Raw genomic sequence first — 24,498 nt, forward strand, 5'->3', positions numbered from 1 at the left:
AGACTTACCTTTTACCGAAGCTTGACTAGCTCTTGCGTTTTGAACACTGCCTCGACAAGTGCTATTACTCATTACTTCACAATATTGTGCAGTACTTCAAATTACTGTATAGTATGGTACAGAACCTAAACAAAGCATGTTGAGGTTCCAGTGCCAGTTGAATGAACACTTGTCCACTTTGCTTGCACACAAAAGCTGATCATGAGCCTAAAGAATGCAGTAAAAAATGAACCAGGCACTTGCTGCAATGAGTAAAAAGAAATGCTCCCCGCACAATGGAAGCTTACCCTTTTTAACATTTGTGAAGCTACTGCTTTCCTGTGTAGCATAGGCGTCACTATGGCTAGTATTGATGCAAACAAATCTTAATTTTTTTTGCGACATCTGACTAACAAAGGTTGGGGACTAAAGATCAGGTAAATACTTTGTATATTTCAGATTTTTTTTACTCTCAGTACTCCTACTAAAAATAGGAAATGATTGCTTTTATTCATGTTCCTTAAGGTACTTATTTGAAGTTTCACACAAGAGTTCTGAAAATTGTCTGAGCAATTATTACTGCTGTTCATCCATTCAAAACACCAGTGACAGGCTATAATTATATGTATCGCAGTATACGTTGTGACTACTGCGTCGCGAAATAAAATGTTCAAACATAAAAGTCCCCAAAATGAGCACATTTCTAGCAGTAACGAGAATTCAAAAATAACTATCTTTCTTTAATGTGGTATGTGTGCCTGGCATTTTCCACATGAGTGTGATACAAATGTATGAAGCCTTTGTTAAAGTTAATGCTTGTTCCCTTGCTTGTTCCGGTCAGTCATTGCACTTAAACAATCCTACCAACATGACTGAACCTCAACAGTACTCAAAACAACCCCAGACTCCCTCCTACATGAGGTTCAGGTCAACATTGTTCAGTTCACTTACAAAATTTCTAGCTGTCACCTGCCTTTGCTTAACAGAACCTGTATTAGTGCATCTATCAATGTGCTTGAAGAACAAGGTTGTAAAGGTTGTAAAGTGTCTAGCAAGCTTTATTTTTTCCAGAAAGCCCACATATTCCACCTAAGTGTAGCAAACCATCCAGAAGTAGTTTTGAAAGTTAGAAAAACATTTAAGTGAAATTTTCTTAAAACATTCCAGTGTTCAGAGTAAAGAAGTTTAATATGTTCAAAGCTTAAATAATTTTTCTTATCTTGTTTATGATGTTTGACAAACGGCATGACACATGGTGAAGTATTGAAAATATGATTTGGGGCACTTTTGTGTGAGCTGACACTCAGCCGTATTAGGGGATGGTGCTCCATCTAAAAAAATACATATATGTGTTATCTTTCTACATGATCCTTCACTCAGTCATATCTCTTCTCACCATTTTAGGTGCTGCTCATGGGCAAGAGTGGTTCGGGGAAAACAAGCATGAGGTCCATCATATTTGCCAACTACATTGCAAGGGACACGAGGAGGCTGGGTGCCACAAGTGAGTGCATTCGGAATTGTTTCACTTATCTCCGCTACCCATTGTGATAGCCTGAACTGAACAAGACCAAGGCAAACTGGAAAACTCCACTGTGGTTGCTTTCCTTCTGCAGACCAGAGTTTCCTTCCAAAAATTACTATAGGGAATTGTGCCACTGCGGTTGTTAAGATACCAAGCCAATGATTGTGTTTTGCCTGTTGAATATTGTGAATTTTCCTTCAAGGATCCCATAAATTAATTTTATCAGACTACAGACTAAATAGAATGATTAATACACGAAAAGTATCTCGATAAGCATCATCTCGCAGAAATTTTGGCACATCTCGCTACATCAAACAGCTACAATTGATACGTTATGAACAGATTCATTCAATAACTTTTCTTTTTCTAGATATATAAAATGTGGAACCACTTGTCTAATAAGGTTATATCTGTTATGTCTAACAAGCTATTTCCGTCATCACTGCGATAATGTTCTTGTATTTTCGAGTGTTTACTGTTTTTCACAATTAGTTTGTTTGCTTTTGACCTGCTTTTATTTATAAATCATGACTCCTTCCCCTCCCTGTTTCCAACCATAAAGCCCAGACCACATGTATGCTTGCAAATGCATGCATGCTCATGTCTACGTGTCAGCCTCGCCTTGCAAGGAATTACAGTTTTCATCCACAAGAGACGCGTCACAGCGCACGCTCACTGGGCTCACTCATTGACGCTTTGACAGATACACTTTGTACTTTGTTATTGACAGTCTTTCAAAATGCCCCAATATATATAAACGTAATTGCTATATTTTTAGAGCTGTTACATCAGGGCAAAAAACAATGAAAAAAGCACTTTTTTGCATGATTTAAATCTGCTTCACGGAGAGTTCATTGTACCGTGGCGTAGCTGCATAAGTAAGGGCACCGACGCAAGGCAGCCCAAGCCCCCGGTAAGAAATGAGCTGTTCGCCGTGATCGCGCTGCGTTTCGATATGTGTGAGTCGTGCCACACCGTCTGCACATGTGTTGGCATGCAGACACGAGCTTGCGCATGTCCGCAAGCATACGTGTGGTCTGGGCTTAATACTACTTGGTGCTGTGGGTAAAGAGATAAATAATTATAAAATTACATCAGAACTCATCTTGCAATGACTGTTGATGGTAATTTGAATAGCAGTCGTGCAATGTAGCGACAGACCACATTCCCCATGTTCTGTTTATTTAACTCATGTAGTGGTATTTCTGAGACTTTTTTGACTCAGCTATAGGTCACATACTTCGTTATTGTCCAACTTTACTAAGGCACTCGCTTGTTAAGGTCGCCCATGAGCATGGAGACATGACGATGACTGTATGATGCTGATGCATTGAAAATGGAATGAGGAATAAGAAATGATATCGATAGAACAACAACAGCATGACAACAATGATGTTTTGATTCTTAAAAATTATGAGGATGATATAATGATGATAACCTGACGACAACGACATGAGGGCAATGAGATGACGACGATGGTGTGGCGACAACCGGACGAAGAAGTGAGAATGACGACAATCACACTACCAAGACGGCATGGTGATGACAGTATGACAGCAGATGCATGCTAGTGTCCGTCTGATGATGATGCAGTGAATATGATGGCATAATCACGATTGAATGACGACAGCATGACTATGATAGAATGATGTCAATGAATTGATGAAGGTGGCCTGACGGTGATGGGAAGACATTTCTGACACAATGATGATCATGAAATGACAGCGTGACGATGATGTCATGATGACAACGGTATGCCGACAAATTCATGATGACAATGCGGTGACAATGATGTTAAAACAACTAACTGCATGAGGTAAATGGAATGATGAAGTCTGTATCACAACACCTGTATGATGACTCTAGCTTGGCAACGATGACATAACAAGAGTCTGATGTTGTAGCTGGAGTGACAATGATGACATGACCATTACAGAATCACACTGACATTCTGACAATGGAGGCATAATAGTGACAGATGGTGACGGCATGACAAAGACGCCATAATCATGATTGAATGATGATAGCATGAAGACAATGACAAAGAGAGATTGACGTCAATGGAGCAATGAAGGCGGTATGATGATGATGCATGGATGATGTTACTGAAGTGATGAAAATGATAAAACAGTAGCGTGACGACGACTGTGTCGCAATGATGGCATGATGATGACAGCATGATGAGAGTCGGATGAGAAGCTGGACTGATGACGCAATGACCACGCAGCATCACAACCCTGAACACATATCTAGTGACCCAAGCTATTTGGACCACTGGGTCGGAGTAGCAGGCACGACAATGACAGCATGCTGAGTTAGATCATGAATCTGGAATGATGACATTTGAATGACTATGACAGCAACACTATGGCGGTGCGACAACAAATACATGACAACTGTATGACGACAATGGTGTGATGACGCCGACATGACAAGTGTCAGATGACAAAGATGGAATGATTACGACCTCTAGCCCCTACCTACTGGCCCAAGCTATTAGACAACTTGTGTGACTCGGTCAGGGTAGATGGCGTGACGGCATGACAAGAGTAAAATCATGAGGCTGTAATGATGACAGTGGATCAACTACGACGGCATCTTGACCAAGAGCACATACCTAGCTGCCCAAGCAGGTAGACAACTTGGGTCACTGGGTTGGCATAAGAGGCTAGATAGATGGGCTCAATATGGCTGAAGTAGGCAAACAACGCTATTTGCATTAAAAATTATCTTCCTCTCAAGTGGTGCCCCTCCTCCCCTGCTTGCCCCGCAGGAGCGTCTGCGTCAGCAGGCGTTTGGTGTGTTGCGACACCACATACCCGAGCACATGGGGGTTGGACCCTCCCGCGTGTAGCCGTGCGTGGCTTAGCCGTGTCCGGGGAAAAGGGGATCCTGGGGGTTGAGCCAATGCCGGGTGTTTGGACCTTTACGGCCCCTCGGCGGCGGCAACACACCCCTTTGGCCTCGGCTTCACGTAGACGGCACCCCCGGACTGACCCACCCGGGGAAAATCGGTAGTCGCCTTTTCCTGTCCTCCTCTCCAATCTTCGTCTTTCTCTCTCGTCTTTTTCATCTTTCCTGTCTTCTCATCACTTCTCCTCACTTCCTAGTTTCTCGGCGGCAAGGGTTAACCTTGTGTAGCTAGCCAGCCTTGGTTATGCTGTATTTGGTTATAGCAGCGATGTACGGCTGGCGTTGGCAGGGTTTCTATAGCAGGAGCTCCTGTCACGTCCCCTTGTTGGGCTCCATGGTGGGTGGTCGGCATCGCGGCCGAAAACCCAACTGTACTTATGGAAAACGCTTTCCCTAAACTCCCTGATCGCCCTCAGAAACGAGGGCGCACCGAAGAGGTCTTTCAGTTTTTCGGATGCGAAGTCCACAATTTTCCTCATTTTCATGTAATCCACGCAGAAAAACCAGCTAAACAAGTACGAACAATCTCCCCGTTCCTAGTATCTAAGTCCCTTACCGAAGTTTTTGGCCCAGGATATAAGGCGTCGAGGATGGCTAGCGGTGACCTCCTCCTGGAGCTCCGCGACCAGAAGCAATTTGAGAAGCTGCCACAGCTAGTATCATTTGGGGAGACCCAAGTAGTAGTAACCCCGCACCGCACGATGAATACCTCCCGCGGCGTTGTCTCGGACGATGATTTGCTGGAGCTCACTGAGGCTGAGCTCTTCGAGGGCTTCAGCGAACAGAATGTTATAAATGTCAAAAGAATTAAGATGAGGCGAGATGGAAAAGAAATCCAAACAAAACACCTGATACTCACTTTCGGCTCAAGTGTCCTCCCCGAGTCCATCGAGGCCGGTTATATCAAACTTCGTGTTAGGCCATACGTGCCCAATCCTCTCAGATGCTTTAAGTGCCAAAGGTTCGGCCACAGTTCACAGAACTGCCGAGGCCGGCTGACATGTGCCAAGTGTAGTGACACTGAACATTGCTCCGAAACATGTCAGAACACTCCACATTGTGTCAACTGTGATGGCGAGCATGCCGCATACTCGCGGTCCTGCCCGTCATGGAAAAAAGAAAAGGAGATTGTGACAATCAAAGTCAAAGAAAACATATCTTTCAAAGAGGCACGTAGGCGGGTGTCATACCTGTCTAAGAGCAGCTTTGCCGATGTGGCGCGTAAGGGGGCAGCGTCACAACGGCCTCCGGCGGCTGTCCGACCCACAGGCAGTGAGTCGGCAGTTACGCCATCTGCCCCCGCGGCGGTTGCAGCTAGCGCTGCTCCGTCAACACAGCAAGGGGGACCATCGACCCGAAGGTGGGCGCAGCCGAGGCTGCCCAAACCGCTCCGGCCCCTTCCAGCGCTGGCAACAGCCAGTGCAGCCAAATCCCGCAGGGTGCCCCTTCGACCTCTGGGCTGGTGGGCGCAGGGGTCTTGCCCTCCAAGGCAGGACTCTCTCTTGTAACTTCTCGCTCGCAAGAGCACGTGTCCGGCGCCTCACAAGAGGCAATGGACACTACACCTGTCCTTAAGGCGCACCAAACGCCTAAGGAGCGGCGAGGCTCCCTCGAACGCTCCAGAAAGGGCAGAACTCCCGTTACAGGGCCTCGAAAGGGCTCTGTAATTTAATCTCTGCAATCTCCATAATCACTACTTCTGTTTCTGTACACACAGCACTTATTAACTTCCAATATAGATACACAAATAATTCAATGGAACGTCAGAGGTCTTCTCAGAAACCTTGATGATGTACAAGAACTGATCCACAAACACAATCCAAAAGTGCTGTGTTTACAGGAAACACACTTAAAATCTATACACACAAACTTTCTCCGAAAGTATGTTATGTTTCGCAAAGACCGCGAGGATGCTGTCGCATCATCTGGCGGTGTAGCCATTATTGCTGACAGAACTGTAGCATTTCAGCATTTAAAGCTCCAAACGGTCCTTGAGGCAGTGGCCGTTCGAGCCGTACTTTCAAATAAACTCATAACCATCTGCTCCTTGTATATACCACCACATTATCACCTTCACAGACGAGACATAGAATCATTAATAGATGAGCTCCCGGAGCCCTATTTGATTCTTGGTGATTTTAATGCACACAATTGTTTGTGGGGTGATTCACGCTGTGATGCGCGAGGTCGCGTCATTGAACAGCTGCCTTTTTCTTCTGGAGCATGTCTCTTGAATACAAAGGAGCCTACGTATTTTAACCTGGCTAACAAGTAATAATCTGCCATAGATCTTAGCATTTTATCGCTGACACTTTTACCTTATTTTAAATGGAGTGTGCTTAATAACCCGTATGGCAGCGACCACTTCCCAATAATCTTAAGTACGACGGAACAAGATCAACTTCTCCCGCAGGTCCCCCGGTGGAAGGTTGAATCAGCCGATTGGGAACGCTACCGAGCTCTTACTCATATGACGTGGACTGAGATGTCCGGTATAGCCATAGATGATGCTGTCACATATTTTACAGTTTTTATACTATATGCCGCCTCTAAGTGTATTACTCAAGTGAGCGGCACTGGTTCTAAGCGGCGTGTTCCCTGGTGGAACGATGCATGTAGGCAAGCGCGGAGGAAGCAGAACAAAGCATGGGCGCTGCTTCGCGATTCGCCAACAGCAGAAAACCTGGAAAACTTTAAGCATGTCAAATCACAGGCGAGGAGAACGCGCCGACAAGCAAGACGAGAGAGTTGGGCAAAGTTTATCTCAAGCATTAACTCTTACACAGATGAGAGAAAAGTCTGGAATAGAGTGAAGAAAGTTAACGGGCAACAAACGTATTCCTTACCTTTAGTAAACAGCCACGGAGGAAGCCTGGAAGAACAAGCCAACTCTCTTGGTGCACAGTTTGAATACCTATCGAGCTCCTCGCACTACTCCGAAACCTTCCTAAAGAGCAAAACGCGAATAGAACAGCAAAAGTTACAAAGAAAATGTGCTAAAAGTGTGGCGTACAACAAACCATTCTCCATAGCAGAACTGCAAGCAGCACTGAACTGTTGTAATACATCCGCCCCAGGTTCAGACCGCATAATATATGAGATGTTGAAACAACTACCCCCCGAAATACAAAAAACCCTCCTTTACCTTTACAACATTATATGGTTTTCTGGCGAGATCCCCTCTGTTTGGAAGGAGGCTATTGTAATCCCAATTCTAAAGCAAGGAAAGGATCCTTCCTCTGTATCAAGCTACAGACCCATAGCATTAACAAGTTGCATCTGCAAAGTTTTCGAAAAAATGATTAACTGTCACCTACTACACTTCCTTGAATCAAACAATTTGCTCGATCCATACCAGTGCGGATTTCGGGAGGGTCGATCTACCAGTGACCATCTTATACGCATAGAGGCACGTATCCGTGAAGCTTTTGTCCATAAGCAGTTTTTCTTATCTGTATTCCTTGATATGGAGAAAGCTTATGATACTACGTGGCGGTTCGGGATATTGAGAGACCTCTCACACTTAGGTATACACGGAAATATGTTCAATGTTATTGAAAGTTATCTGTCAAATCGGACATTCCGTGTTCGAGTGGGCAATGTTTTGTCACGGAAATTTGTACAGGAGACTGGAGTGCCGCAGGGCGGGGTGCTCAGCTGCACGCTCTTTATAGTAAAAATGAATTCTCTCCGTCTACACATACCACATAACATCTTTTATTCAACATATTGCTACGGCATGAGCCGGGCGAGCAGAAGAGGAAGAAGACGTTAGCGTGTGCAGCCTCGGGACGCCATCTTGACTTCACCATCAATCTCGTCCCTTAAATAAAGCCGGTTTAACATTAACCGTAACAGTTTTGTGGTGGAGGTGCGGGGTACTTCGACCAAGACGACGGAGCTGCTGCAGCAAGCACCACGCCGGAGCCGACGCCTCGCTCAACTGCCCCCAATACCACTTGAGATCCCGATGTCCCACAGCGGTGACCAACAGCCTTCTCTGGCAGCTCCAGTTCGAACAACCGGCGCCTGGATGCATCAGATGGAGCCCCGCCCTTTCTCAGGCAAATTCGGCGAGGACGTGGAGGAATGGCTCACCCACTACAAGCGTGTGAGCAAGTACAACGGCTGGAACTCCACGGCTCAGCTCGACAATGTGGTTCTGTTCCTCACAGACACTGCGCTAGTGTGGTTCGAGAACCATGAAGATATCTGCACAACGTGGGACAGCTTCGTTACTCACCTTACTGAGTGCTTCGGCGATTCCACCACGAAAAGGAAGCGGGCGGAGCAGACATTGCTTCAGCGCGCTCAAGTCCCAGGTGAGACCTGTACTACGTACATTGAGGCAATCCTGAAGCTTTGCAGAACGGTCAATCCTCGAATGTCCGAAGAGGACAAGGTTGGACACCTTCTTAAAGGCATAGCCGAGGATGTGTACAATTATTTAATCGGAAAGGAGAGTCTCGCCTCGGTCGCCGACCTCATCAAGCATTGCCGCACATTTGAGGCCTTGAAGCTGCGCCGTATCACGCCTAAGTTCGGCAGGTTAGCAAATGTGACAACGGTGGCAAGCGTTGAAGACAATGACAACTACAGTTTTCAACTAGACCTTGCGGCAACTATAAGGCAAATTGTTCGCGAAGAACTTGAAAGACACACCAAAGGGGCGGATGTCGACCAGCTTGGGTGGGTTCCCAACCAACCTCAAGAACATGCATCTGCTGTGTCCGCATTGTCCGCCATGCCAGGCGTTGCAGCTGGCATTGCAGATCGAGTAGATCAGCTGCGACAGCACCGACGTACCTTTCCCGACGACGTGACGCACGATCAACGAACTCGTGCAGCTACCACCACGAATCGGAATTCGGAAGGTCGCATTTATTATTCGCAGCGTCCCAGGATTGACCCCGAGGTTTACAACGTCGGTCGCGCATCGCCTGTGTGTTACAGCTGTGGCGCCTCGGGACACATTGCTCGTTTTTGTCGCCGGCGCCGACAGACAAGATATGGCCCACCACCAACTTGGCCTCCTTTTGAACGTGACAGTTATGACGACCGTTGGCCGACAGACCCTGATAGTGCAACCACCACAGGCGCGCCACCCCGGAATACCTTCCGTCAATATAGTAGAAGGAGTGGCTCGCCAGCTTCAGACCGTAGCCTGACGCCCCCAACCAGTCGCCAACGCCGTTCACCGTCACCACGGCGACGTGCTGCGTCACCACCGCCGTCGGGAAACTAGCCGGCGCGACCGATGGAGGTAAGGTCGCCGGACAGTCTGCGTCTCTGCGAAATACTCCTCTGCCTATTATGATGGTGAAGAACAAAGTGCGTGTGTTAATTGATAGTATACCTGCAACAGCATTAGTTGATACTGGTGCTACCGTTTCCGTCATGAGTGTGACATTCAAAGAGAGGCTGGGTCGGAAAGTTATGTTCCCGTGGAATGGTGGTGTGACGTTTCGTGGTGTCAGTGGAGAGTGCCTAGTTCCCCTTGGTATTTGTGTTGCAAGTGTTTTGTTCGGAGCAGAAGATCTTATAACAGAATTTCTCGTACTACCGCGGTGCACTCACGACGTGATTCTCGGGATTGACTTTCTTCAGGATTGTGGTGCATCCGTTAACTGTGGCACAGGCGAAATTACTTTGAATAGCGCGCTTCTCGCCACCCTTGCCGACACATCCTTACCAGTGAAAAACTATTGTGTTGTTTCGAAAGATTTGCTGGTACCACCTTGGTCGCTGGCACGTATCCCTGTCAACTTCGCTGCTGCCGACCTTTCATCATTTGACGCGCAAGTCCAGCCACTTACGTCGAGCTGCGCAAAGAAAGATGTACTCGTACCACGCTCTGTCGTGAGAGTAGTGAATGGCGTCTCAAATTTGTGGGCTTTCAATTGTTCTTGCGTCCCTGCTGTTCTTCCGCGTGATATGAAGCTCGCTGAATTTGACGAGATTACTTACAGCTCCATTACAGTTCTAAGCGAGGAGGAGCAGTCTCGTACTAGCGATCCTCACCAAAGCACTCCTGAAGAGCAGATCCTATGGATGATCAACAAGGCGCTGCCCTCACATGAGCGCCGCGTTCTCGCGGAAGTTTTGTGGGCACATCTTTCTGTATTCGATTTCGCACAAGGCGACAAGCAGGCTTCACTCCCTCGTTCTCGTGCTCGCCACAGAATTGACACCGGATCTGCGCATCCCATTCGGCAAAAGCCTTACCGCGTTTCTGCAACAGAGAGGACAGTTATTGCTGAACAGGTGAAAGACATGCTGCGGAAAAGTGTTGTTCAAGAGTCCTCTAGTCCGTGGGCAGCACCAGTAATCTTAGTAAAGAAGAAGGATGGATCGTGGCGGTTTTGCGTTGATTACAGGAAACTGAATGCAGTCACCAAAAAGGATGTGTATCCACTTCCTAGAATTGATGATGTCATCGATTGTTTACATTCCGCTGCCTACTTTTCATCACTGGATTTGCGATCAGGGTATTGGCAGATACCCATGCACCCAGACGATAAGGAGAAAACGGCCTTCGTGACACCAGATGGTCTTTATGAATTTAACGTTATGCCGTTCGGCCTTTGTAACGCGCCAGCAACATTCGAACGATTCATGGATACTATCCTCCGAGGACTTAAATGGGAAATTTGTTTGTGCTACCTCGATGATGTGGTGATTTTTGGCAGCACATTGAGTGAACATAACAGCCGTCTCAGTCTTGTTCTGGATTGTGTCAAACAAGCCGGCTTGATCCTAAATTCCAAGAAATGTCGTTTCGGGGAAACGGAGACGTTAGTACTTGGGCATCTGGTCGACAAAAACGGTGTGAGGCCAGATCCACGGAAGATTGAGGCAGTCAGCTCCTTCGAAGCACCGAAGTCAGTGCGGGAGTTGAGGAGTTTCTTGGGCCTGTGCTCGTATTTTCGGCGCTTCATCCCAAGGTTCGCCGACGTGGTGTACCCCCTAACATGCCTTCTCCAAAAAGCCGTCCCCTTCAACTGGACATCGGCTTGCGACGACGCGTTCCGCCAGCTAAAATTTCTACTAACGTCAGGGCCCGTATTGCGTCACTTCGATGCATCCGCACCTACGGAAGTGCACGCTGATGCCAGTGGCATCGGCATCGGTGCCGTACTAGTGCAACGTCACGACGGAGCTGAACACGTTGTGGCTTATGCTAGTCGCTCTTTGACTAAGGCGGAACGCAATTACACTGTGACCGAGCAAGAATGCTTGGCAGCTGTTTTCGCTGTCCACAAATTTCGGCCCTATATCTACGGACGCCCGTTCACTATCGTTACTGACCACCACGCGTTATGCTGGTTGGTGAATCTCCGTGACCCGAGTGGACGACTGGCACGTTGGGCTCTTCGACTGCAGGAGTACGACTTCGTTATTTTCTACAAGTCCGGGCGTCGCCACGCAGATGCGGACTGTCTCTCCCGCCTTCCTCTGACGACGACGGAGTGTGACGCCGACAATTTTGATAACTGTTTTGCTCCCATTTCTTCTACATTCCCAGACTCGACGACTTTCAAAGCAGAGCAGGAAAATGATATTAGTTTGGAACCTCTATTTGTAGCCGCATCGCGTCCTGGAGCCACTGGCCGATTTTGTGTCCGCGACGGCCTGCTTTACAAGACCAATTATTCAGCTAAAGGCGCACGCTTCCTTCTGGTGGTGCCGCAGAGTCTGCGAACGGACATACTGAGAGCCATGCACGACGATGTGACCTCTGGCCATCTAGGATTCATCAGAACTTTGAACCGGACTCAGGAGCGTTTTTACTGGCCCAAAATGCGGGACACAGTCAAGCACTACGTCGCCAGTTGTGAACAATGTCAACGCTACAAACGCCCTACGACCGCTCCGCCAGGTCTTCTCCAACCTCTGCCGCCGCCTCGCCTGCCATTTGAACAAGTGGGTATCGATCTTCTGGGCCCATTTCCCCGATCATCTAACGACAACCGATGGGTGATCGTATGTGTCGACCATCTGACCCGTTACGCGGAAACGGCGGCCGTACCATCTTTAACAGCTGTGTCCGTTGCAACGTTTTTGCTTCGATTCATTATTCTTCGACATGGTCCCCCCCGTGTCATCATTAGCGATCGCGGTCGTCAGTTTGTTGCGGACGCCGTAGAAGAACTGCTTCGTCTCTGCAGTTCACAGTTCCGTCATTCAACGCCTTATCACCCTCAGACAAATGGGCTTGTAGAACGTACGAACAGCACTCTAACTAACATGCTGGCCATGTACGTATCTTCCGATCACAAGGACTGGGATGACGTACTCCCTTTCATCACCTATGCTTATAATACTGCAAAGCATGAGACGACCGATTACAGTCCTTTTTATCTCCTTTACGCACGTTCACCGCTAAGCTGCATTGACACTATACTACCGTTTGACTTTCACAGCGAGTACTCTGTTGCCAAGACGCTTTGTCTTGCCGAAGAAGCCCGGCGTATCGCTCGCCTTCGTACTGTGGCATCGCAACACCGATCGAAAGAGCGCTATGACAGCCGACACCAGTCTGTCTCGTACGCTAAAGGAGACTTTGTGTGGTTGTGGACTCCGGAACGTAAACGTGGCTTATGCGAAAAGTTTTTACCCCAGTACACGGGCCCATTCGTCATTGTGGATCGCTTGAGTGACTTGACGTACGTGGTGGCACGCTTGACGTCCGCTGGTCGTCGGTCTAGCCGGACCCAGTTAGTACATGTTGCCCGTCTTAAGCGGTTTCACCCTGCGCTTTCCGAGTGATTTGGACTTGCCCAGCGGGCTTCGTCTGGCAACCGGGGATTGCTACGGCATGAGCCGGGCGAGCAGAAGAGGAAGAAGACGTTAGCGTGTGCAGCCTCGGGACGCCATCTTGACTTCACCATCAATCTCGTCCCTTAAATAAAGCCGGTTTAACATTAACCGTAACAATATGTTGACGATGTGCAGATAGGATTTCAATCAACTTCTCTCGCAATCTGTGAGCGACAGGTCCAGCTTGGTCTTAACAAGGTCTCCAAATGGGCTGATGAGAACGGGTTCAGACTGAACCCACAAAAAAGCACCTGTGTTGTTTTCTCTAGAAAAAGAGGCCTGCACGCTGATCCTGAAATTCTGTTGCATGGTGAGCGTCTGCCCGTAAACAGGGAACATAAATTCTTAGGCATAATCTTAGACGCGAAATTAACCTTTATACAGCACATAAAATATCTTAAAAACAAATGTATTAAAACAATGAATATCTTAAAGGTTCTCTCTCGCACAACCTGGGGCAGTGATAGAAAATGTCTCATGAACTTGTACAAAAGCCTCATACGCACACGACTAGACTATGGAGCCATAGTTTACCAGTCGGCTACTCCAACTGCTCTAAAGATGCTAGACCCTGTCCACCACTTAGGAATTCGCCTGTCCACAGTCGCCTTTAGAACAAGCCCAGTGGAAAGCCTGTACGTTGAATCGGATGAGTGGTCACTGCATCTGCAGAGAACATATTCGTCTTTCATGTATTTTCTTAGAGTGAACGGAAACAGTCAGCATCCCGCGTATTACACCATAAACGATTTGTCCAGTTGTCAACTTTTCCGCAACTGGCCCACAGTGGCACAGCCTTTCTCCATGCGTGTTAGAGACATGGCTGAAAAAACAAGGGTTCCACTGCTTGAATACCACCTTATGTACCCTGCTATACGGCCCCCGCCGTGGCAGTGGCAACCAATAGACTGTGATACATCTTTCGTAGCTGTTACAAAGCACGCGCCTGTCGCGCATATACGAATGTACTTCCTCGAGTTACAGCACAAATACTCCTCTCCTGAATTCTTTACAGACGCATCAAAGTGTAATTCTGGCGTATCCTACGCAGCGGTCGGTCCATCCTTTTCAGATGCCGGTGTTCTGCACCCTAACACAAGTATTTTCACAGCAGAGGCCTACGCGATATTGGCTGCCGTTAAACACATTAATGAATTTAGTATCCCAAAGGCAGTTATATACACAGACTCTTTGAGTGTCGTAAATACTTTGAAAACTGTCAGGAAATATCAAAACCCTGTAATTCTATCTCTTTACACAGCATTATGCACAACCTATGAGTCCAAGCAGCATATCGTCGTATGCTGGGTGCCGGGGCACCGAGAGATAGAGGGAAATGTGTTGGCTGACCAGCTAGCCACATCCGTCCACGCGAACGCTTCCAACACTTGCACGACTGTCCCTGTAATGGACCTCAAGCCCTCAATAAGAAAAACACTGAGGGCTTTCTGGCAGCGCTTGTGGGATAAAGAGACAGAAAATAAATTACATGTTATCAAGCCGTATCTTGGCAACTGGCCGCCGGTATCAAAAAATCGCCACACAGAAGTAACACTTTGCAGACTCAGGATAGGACACACATACAGCACACACGCATACCTCTTGTCCGGTGGCGATCCACCCACGTGTGATAAATGTGGTGAGCCACTTACCATGCTTCACATCCTGCTGCAATGCACTCAATTAGACGCTAATAGGAAAAAGCATTTTCCACTACCACATTGGCAGCTAATTCCACTCCATCCTCAAATGATTATAGGTATAGAACCTCTCTTTAAACATGAATCCCTGTTTCGATATTTAAAAGATGTACATAGTTTTCATATTATAGCCCCAGGAAATCCGTAGCACAGCCTCTAACAGAGGTTTCTGCTGCGGTAGGTGCAATAAAGCACCTGCCTCCCAGCCTTTGGGCTCAAAGGCCCTCCGGAGGCACAAGTGCTATTTACATATTCTTGCATTTAACTCCATGATCACTTATCACGCGTACTATATTCACAGACCACTACATGTATCACAATCATAATTTTATGCTATATACTATTTTACGCTTCCATGACACTGATTTTAGGCCACTTTACAGCCACGTTACATCCCACCATCGCCACTCACAAGTCAGCGTTTAAGACAACATTATCAGTCATGGCGCTCTTTGGCCATACCTGGCCCTTGCGCCACTAAACAACACACATCCATCCATCCTCCCCTGCTTGAGCCGTGGTTGTGTGGCTGCGGCTACATTCGGCATACTATGAAGTACATTGTCCAGCGCCAAAAGTGTAAACTTCTAGTCGGTTCCGACAACTGATGTCTTTTATCTGTTGTTGTGGCCACTTCCCGCTTGACTCATTTTTTGTTGTTATGGTGTGAATGATGGCCTCTGGGTGAAAATTACGTGCAGCGCACATCTTCTAGCTCGTATGTGGTCACTCTCTTCGTACGCACCTGCTCGCCAAAGAGTTGCATACTAGTCCATCAGCACTCTCTAGGTAAAGAGTTCAGTGCAGTAAGCCTGTGTGTGGCAGGTGAGTATTTGGATAACATGTGTAGAACAAAAGGAATACCTTGCTTCATCATTTTTTCCTAATGGGCCTAACCACGAGAATATGTGAGCTCCTTTTTTTGCAACCAATGACACAGCACAATGACTGTTACGAAGGTAATATGCCATCAAGGACCCTGCATCAGCAAATATTTGTTGTTTTGTAGGCTTTTTCTAAGGGGCCTTCTTAGGGACTCAACATGGAGCTCCTAGCTATCCACCCACTCTCAACATGAGCTCCTCATTGCAGTTGACGTTGAGCACTCGCATGTGCGCTTCCTGGGCAACCTGGTGCTGAACCTGTGGGACTGTGGTGGCCAGGAAGCCTTCATGGAGAACTACTTTGCCAGCCAGAAGGACACCATTTTCCGGAATGTTGAGGTTAGATGATCATGTAACACTTGCAAAGTTAGATTGTGTGCAGCTGAGCAGTGCTGTGGGCTAATGACATTTGAAAAACTGAAAAACTGAAATCGTTGCATCCAAAATGAATTCTTTGAATGTGCCTCTCAAGTCTGTGTACATTTATGCAAGGGCACAGCCTTCTCCTGTGAATTTCGTTGAGTGCAGCTAATATAGGCAACCTCCTGAGATGGATCGGTCCAGGGCTACACACCACAAATCACATACTCCAGTGACATGTAAGCAGCAAAGTTGTGAGAAATAGAGTGTTCCATTGTGGTATTTAAGTAAATGAAATAGGTTTTAATAACTATCCTAAGTATATTTCAAATAGTGTGCTTAGTTTTTGGACAGCTTATGTCCAGCAAATGTAAAGCCGCTGCACATACTTTGAGGGCAATTAGCCTTTTATAGTGCAGGAAACCATGTGTCAAGCTGTGAGGCATTCAAGACCACCTCTATTGGAGTCACTCAATTAACAGTGTTTAACAATACCATTTCGTTGGATGCACAATTTTTAGCATACACAGCCTTTCCAAGGAAACAGTTCATAGTATTCAATATGCAGTTCAAGTTACATTGCTTTATGCAATTGCTATTCGCATGCCGGGAATACAAAAGTCCATAATGAGAAAAGTGGCAAACCATTAAAAGCAATATGTTGTTATATGGGTTATTTACACCACAATGGTGTTGGTGCTGAACTTCATTGGGGCATCTCTGCCACAGACCTCTCCAGAGCAGAACATGAATCTTATTGGGCAGCCAATAATGGCAGAGCTCCCTATGTGTTCCTTCGAGCATTGGCTGCGGCCGAGTGAGAAATAGTTTCGAATATTCCTGATACAGGCAGTGTACAGGCAGTGCATTGTGCCATTTTTGACCTATCTGGCCAGAAACTGGATAATAATAATAATAATAATAATAATAATAATAATAATAATAATAATAATAATAATAATAATAATAATAAAGGAACTTGAAAGAAAGCTGATGACAGCACATAGATAAAAGTAAAAGTATAGGTGTACCTGATTTACTCGTTTAAAACACACCTTTTATCTGAATCTTGGGAGGGTTTGGCTCTTACACTAGCCGGGCAAATGTTAAAACCGCGTACAATGTCGCAAATGATGTACAGAATAATGCAAGCACTAGCTACACACTATGCTCACATTTATTCAAGATTGACAACCAGTGATAGTTCCACTTCGTTCTTTATGACCCTAGCTGGTGATATTGCCCCATTGTCGCCGGAGCTTACTACCTCATCGGCACATTACAAAAAATAGTCTTCCTCTGTGCCGTCTATGCTGTTATATATTCCTGTAACTTGAAAACTCTTAGCAGCCATGGTTGTGATTTATGCATTGTAGCAGGCAACTTTGGTGAACATTTATTTTTTAATATTTCTTACCTCAAGAATGGGATTTGTGGGTCTTGCGTGAGGGTCAGTCTTTCTCAGTAAATATGGTCATTCTAACACGTACAGGCGCGGCCACTGTTAGAAGTAACATGGCGCGCGTGGCACCACCAAGCGGGCGCCACACAAAGTATTGTGGCGCAGGCACAATTAGCACCAGAGGCGGAGTTAGCTGCGCGTCGTCTGCTACGGTTACTTCCACTTCGCCGCACGCACTCTGGTACAAAGGACTGTAGCCATGGGGCTCAAAAGAAAGTATTTGAACTGAGTTATCTGGGTGCGCCGTTCATGCTGCACCCAGTATCCGGCTTTTAGTTTTGGACAGTCGTTTTCATCACATTCATCTCACAGTTATCGCCATGATCAAAGTGCATGCGCAATCTAGGCTTTGCCGCTCGCGGCGAAGTGGGAGGAATCGTAGCAGACGACGTGCAGCTAACTCCGCCTCTGGCACTGATTGCGCTTGCGCCGCAATACTTGGGCGGCGCCCGTCGTGGTGTTCCGCGGAGTGCGGCCACCAGCTCCGTGTTACCTCTAACAGTGACCGCACCTGTCCAAAGATTCAATCATGGGTTATACAATGAATGCTGCTAGTGATAGTCGAGCTGAAATTCAGGTGGTGAAGCTTAGTAGGATATATGATGCATAGAGATTAACTAGTTCATGGGTTTAGTTGCCTAAATGTCTAGGAAAGAAATGTGTTGGGCTTGGTAGGGATAATGCCAGCAGCAAATCAGATACAGCAATGAGACTAGAAAACTCACAGATAATAGATGGACCAGGTAAAGCAGTGCTAGTGTCATATTATTCCTATATTTTAAAGGAGGCTGATAGTAGTTTTATTTCCTCAGCATATATCATTTGGCTGAAATGAACTCTACATATGATGAAAGTGGCTGGCACAGGACAGAAGTAATCAAGGCGAATTACGAGAGGTCCCTGTCCTGCAGTATGTTTACACCTGTGCTACATGGGCCCTAAAAATGACATGCAGCCAGTAATGCCTGTTTTCTAATAACATATTTATTGCTGATGTTGCCACGTGCCCAAATTTAATGACATTTGACACGATGTCGATGGCAGTACCTTTTGAAGTAAGCAATTATAGGGTACTAATGAAAAAATAATTATGCATTTACAAGTTGCATCACCTTCCTGAATAGTAAAATGTAAAATAAGCATACTATGGTGCCGTAAGCTTGAATTTGTTGCTGTCTTTTACAACATTGGTACCGACCACAGCAGCTTTGGCCATTGCATGCTAAATTTGAAGGCCAAAGTCAAAATGGCACCTGCCACGTCAAAGCTGCTGCAACGCCGACTTGAGTAAGTGTGCCAAGTATAACTGCTGATGAATGCGTTGTAGTTGAAACGCACGCATAATCTTTTTTTTTTTTTTAGATCGAGGATGTTTCAAGTACTTGTTATACTGCACTTTGCTAGCTATGGCAAAGAGAGTATGCATTTCTCAGTGAAATGAGTTCTGGCAAACGCATTAGGTAACGAATGACATTAAGGTGAATGAAATTAGATTTTTCTGTGTGGCATCATGCAAATGGCATTAAAAAGATTTCAGGCATTAACTAGTTAATGTCATTTTCTGTTCCCATGTGGCACGGGAGAACTTCAGTTTGGCCTAGTTGGTGTTTGCTGCATATCATATTGACCACAAATAAAGATGGGGACAGTGGAAGACAACACAAAAATGACACGGTTCTCTCCCGGTTCTCTTCCGCTGTCCCCGTCTTTATTTGCGGTCAATATGATATGTATTTGGCACAGATATGCTCATGCACATTACAGTGATGACAGGCTGTCTTTGTCCAAGGCGCATATGTATGTGCATGCCATCCTTGGTTGCACGGTCAAGGAAGCATGCAATGTGTAATAATTTATTGTGCCCTACAGGTTCTGATCTATGTGTTTGATGTGGAGTCAAGGGAGCTGGAAAAGGACCTTCATTACTACCAGTCATGCTTGGAGGCAATACTGCAGAATTCAGCTGAGGCCAAGATCTTCTGTCTCGTTCACAAGATGGACCTCGTGCCTGAAGAACAGAGAGATAGGGTGTGTTTGTCTTTCTGTTTTGATGCCTAGGACACCGCCGGTCTTACTCAGAGTCAGCTGCTTTGCGTGAAGACATGCAGCTTTTCGAAAGCCTCCTTCTGCTGATGTTCTTCTTGGGTGGATTTAAGTTTGATGTCTGAGAAAAATGGCTATTTCTGGAAAAAAAAAATGTGGTGTACATGGCAGTGTACATGTGCAAAACAAGAGCTCTTAAGCCTTTGCCATCAGATAGGAGTAACATGAGAATAACAACTGGGTATTGATGTTTGCTTGTTTTGAATGAACTTTGTGACAGCATCTTGGTAGTTGGGAGAGTGCATTGGCTCATTGTATCACAGAAGTGGACTATTATTATTATGCCTTCTCATGTAGTGTTTATCTTCTGCGCTTGCATTTAGTGAAGTCTGTTATTCATCATTCATAATGTCGTTTTAGTACTAGAGACTATCATAAACCTAGAAAAACGTTTGGGAGAAAATTTTGCGAAACCTGGAACACAAGTATTCATTTTTTATTGTTTATTAATAAGGCTTAGATAGACAGTTCAGCCATTCAGTGTGATGTAATTTTGAACTGATTCTGTAATATTAATTAGGTGTGATTCAGTTGCACTGGCATCAAAGGAAAGCTACAATCTTTTGAACCTTTGCTATGAATTATTCCTGTTGCATTGCTGTCAGGTGAATTCCCCTAAATATTGTGACATATCTTACTGCTGGTTTCAGGTATGCATTGCAGCAAAAATCAGAGTTGCTTCAGTGCATTGATATCATGATTCTTAGCTGCAGTCAAAGAAACCTTGCCATGAAAGAATAGAGAGGAATGCAAAAATGCTAGCACAAATGGAGCAAAGCTGGAGCGAGTTTTCTCTGAAGTGCATTGAAACATTGCAGCAGTTTAGGTGCAAGGCACATAAGCTGCCAATGTTGTGGTCACCACTCCCGGCTCAAATTGGCATGCATAATGCGGAAATCATGGCACAGTATTCTACCATGGTCCATGCGATTGAAGAAGTAACTTGTACTCACCAATGAATGCCACTCAGAGCTTCTAGCTTTGCCAAGCGCACAAGAATGCAAGTGTGTGAAGCTCAAAATGCCAGTGATAAACAGCTGTGTGCATTGTTCATTCTCTGTGCCTCTTCCTTTGCAGATATTCCGTCTTAGACAAGAGGACCTCAACAGGTTGTCCAAGCCTTTGGAGTGTGTGTGCTTCAAGACGTCAATATGGGACGAAACACTTTACAAGGTAGGCCTGAATTCTGTAGTGTCCTTCTTGTGACTGACTGGTAGCACTGCATTTAGACACAGTGAGCTGCCATGCTGGCTTTGTGGCTGTGGCATCATGCTGCTGAGCCTAAGGTCACGAGTTTGACTTCTGGCCATGGCAGCTGCGTTTTAATAGGGGTGGAATGCAAGAACACTCGTGTACTGCGCTTTAAAGTTGCACGTTAAGGAGTCCCAGGTGGTCAAAACTAATACGGAGCCTTCCACTATGACATCCGTCATTGCCCACTGTACAGCTGGTGGATGTTAAACCCCACAATTTAAATTTCACAGAGTGTATGGCCATGTTAGTAATCAAGATTTCTTGAAGCTGGCTTATGTTGGGTGGGTCGCACGAGTTCGAAAGAATGTACTGTTCATATTGTTACGGTGCATTTGGACACGACTGTGCACGCAAGAGGGGGACAAAGAGGAAGTGGTAGACTGTCTCCTGGAGCTGTGACCTTTATAGCAGCCTGCGCGATTACCATAAACTTTTCCCCATGTAAGGAGTTGTACACGCATTTGTGCATCGGGCTTCCTCTTCGTAACGTTTGGTGGAGGTGTGGGGTAACGACTCAGAATGGAGCTTCGCAGTGGCTGCTGTGTCAGTTCTCCACAGATGTCGCAGGAGACGGTGCATAGTTCGGCAAAGCCTGCATCAACTGTTGTACTTGCGCATCCGCATGATCCAGGAACCTTCTGTGGCGCTGATGGCGCCGAAGTCGACGACTGGCTGGAGATGTATGAGTGGGTGAACAGCCACAACAAACGGGATCCCATGGTGATGCTGACGAACATAATTTTTTACTTGGCAGGAACTGTGAGAGTGTAATTTCAAAACCATGAAAAAGAACTCCATGACTGGTATACCTGCAAGCAGAAGTTGCAAGATCTCTTCGGAAAACTATTGGGTCGGAAGGTCATCACCAAGAGCGTTGGCATCACGAGTTCAGATATCCACCGAAGGCTACATCGCCTATATACAAGATGTGCTGGCACTTTGCCACAAGGCTGACGCTGAAATTCCAGAGTCTGGAAAAGTCGGGCATGACTTAAAAGGTATCGCCGATGAGGCCTTCAATTTACTCATTTGTAAAAACTGTACTTAGCTAATGACATTATCATGGAGTGCGAGCATTTCGAGCAGGTGAAAAGCCGTCGTATCTATCAGTCATTTGCATAGCTTCCAAATACGGCTGCAACATCATCTTGTGAAGACTGACAGGACTCTCCTTCATGGTAGCAGCAGCCTTCAGAGCTGCTCACGAAGATCATGCGCTGTGAACTGGAAACCATGTGTACCGCAGCGCTCTACCCACCTGTCAGAATGATACATGTGCTCCTATGGTTACCCTTGTTCAGGCTATTGTGCGCCGAGAACTCACCAATGTCAGCTTGCAGTCAGTTTGCATTAAGAGAGAGAAATATGGTTCACATTGATCAAGAAATGCATTGTTTATATTTATAAATAAATGTCAATGAAACTTGCATGGTTTGTGTATTTTGATGTGTTGAATTTGTATAAAATTGTTTTTCCAAGATGCACCATGTAGCTAATTTTTCTTTCTCAAAACCCAGTCATGACCGTGATCACTTCTCGGTTTGGAGGATAGGTATCACTTCTACTCCAGATACTGCGGTGGTTGCTTCTTGTCTGAAAAGTGCAAGAAGACAAGGATGTTTGTGATTATTTGGAAAATTTCTTGTATATTTAGAAACTTGAAATGGAAATTTTGCTTTCCAATGTTTGTTGTCCCTTAGCTTTGTCAAAATTGGTCAAGAACTTTTGTTTGTGCTTTATTGCACATTCTGTAAACCTCCTCATTATTTTGGATTTCACAGGGCCGGAAAAAAAAATGTCCAAATTAACCGAATTATTGAAGGTGTGAAGAAAACAAATAACAATTGCTTACTATGTCAACATGCTTTTATTTTCTCAATAAATCAGCAAATTATTGTCTATTTTGCACAAGAGCAATGCGGAAGCTGCAATTCTCATCATTTCGCAACTAATTAGCGCTCGCAGTGGCGGTGACCTCGCGACTTCTTTCGCAGTGCAGCGGCGGCGCGCGTCCTCAGCTGCGACACGCTTTTCACTAACACGCGCACATCCCTATCATTTTTTAGCCATCGCTAACAGATCGTCCTTCCATCACGATGTAGCCGGTGCTTTTCATCCTCGACAGCTTTCCACTGAGTTAAAATGAAACTACTGTGTTTGCTGCAACCACTGCGGCAAACAGCCACGAAACCACGGCTGCTATCGACATGATCACGGATGCCAGTCTTGTGGTTCTGAAAGCATGCGGCCAACACATGCACATGGCCAAAACAAAACTAGCATTCGCTGCAACAACTGCAGATGAAACCGTGGTCGCTGTCAACGTGATCATGGATGGAGACTACGCAGTCTTGAAAGCACACAGCCGACGTGGTGTTATGCACGGTGGTAAATGCAAGAAAAGGCTTTAAAGGCACAAATAGGGTCGAAGTGTTCGGGCTTTGCTGTCATTCACGTGATTTCTGCTGATGACTATGGCGATGCAGACTCCCCCGCTTCGTTTTGGTTGGACACCAGCACCGTTTTAGAGGGGCTTTCCTTTTGCTCTTGTGCATCGTGCATTTGCGGCGCTCCATGCACGCCAAGCGTCGGCCGAATTGACTGATCTGCAGCCAAATACGTCCAAATTAACAAGAGTTTGATTGCATTAAGTGACGCATACCCCTGCTGGGACCAGTGGATGAGTCCGAATTATCCAATATTTGGAATTAACGAGGGTCGAATTAACGAGGTTTTACGATATACGAATATTTTTCACACTACTGACTGTTTTCCAGCTAATTAAGTCACCTTCAATACAATAACATGAAATTGGTAGTACAGTTAATGATTACATATTGTGTGAGAAAAAGTCATATTTGCATTGAGCACATGAATATACATAAGGAGTGCAAGTTTGATCAGTATAGAAATTGTAAGAGTGCATTCCACTATCAAAAGCAGGTACAACATAGTTTGTATCAACATTTGATTAGAACAAAGGCAAGAATGCATGAAGTATGTTTCTTTGGAGGTGACATCACTAATTATCAGTGGTTTAGCCACTGCGCTAGGAATAAGAAAACAATGTTGCTATCGTGTCTTGATTTTTAGTTTTTAATTTTTATTTCATTATGATGTATCATGTCCGTTATTTTGACAATTCAATAGACTGACAAGCACTAGGGACGTATTGCGAGATGTTGGTGGAAATGAAAAGACCACGATTTATAGTGATCTAATCGAGCATGCTGTTCACGATTTCAATAGGAATCATAATTTTAAATCTCCACTGAAAGTTGCGAAAATGGTACACTGGCACGAACTGGTGGAGAAGCCTCGGTACTTGAGATGAATGCAGTAAGATTACTGTACATAAGTCGGCTGTCAGGAAGTGCACCATATGATTGTTTAAAATCCCAGTCTTTATATTGCATAGACATTTGCGCTTTATTCTATGTGTATTGCGAACTATAAAAAAAAAAAAATGTCATGCCAACGAGCAGTGCTGCCTTCTCA

At 45.7% G+C, this 24,498-nt stretch overlaps 1 protein-coding gene across 1 annotated transcript in view; it reads left to right on the plus strand.

Annotated features, from left to right (window-relative positions):
- Positions 1-24,498, plus strand: part of RagA-B (Ras-related GTP binding A/B) — a 35,216-nt gene that overhangs the window by 4,027 nt on the left and 6,691 nt on the right. Inside the window, exons 2-5 of the mRNA XM_075682091.1 lie at positions 1,384-1,483; positions 16,030-16,160; positions 19,513-19,671; positions 20,824-20,919. Of these exons, the coding sequence (XP_075538206.1) occupies positions 1,384-1,483; positions 16,030-16,160; positions 19,513-19,671; positions 20,824-20,919 (486 nt within the window). The remainder of the gene's footprint in view (positions 1-1,383; positions 1,484-16,029; positions 16,161-19,512; positions 19,672-20,823; positions 20,920-24,498) is intronic.

This window comes from Dermacentor variabilis, chromosome 2 (assembly GCF_050947875.1).
Source record: "Dermacentor variabilis isolate Ectoservices chromosome 2, ASM5094787v1, whole genome shotgun sequence".
Lineage (NCBI taxonomy): Eukaryota > Metazoa > Arthropoda > Arachnida > Ixodida > Ixodidae > Dermacentor > Dermacentor variabilis.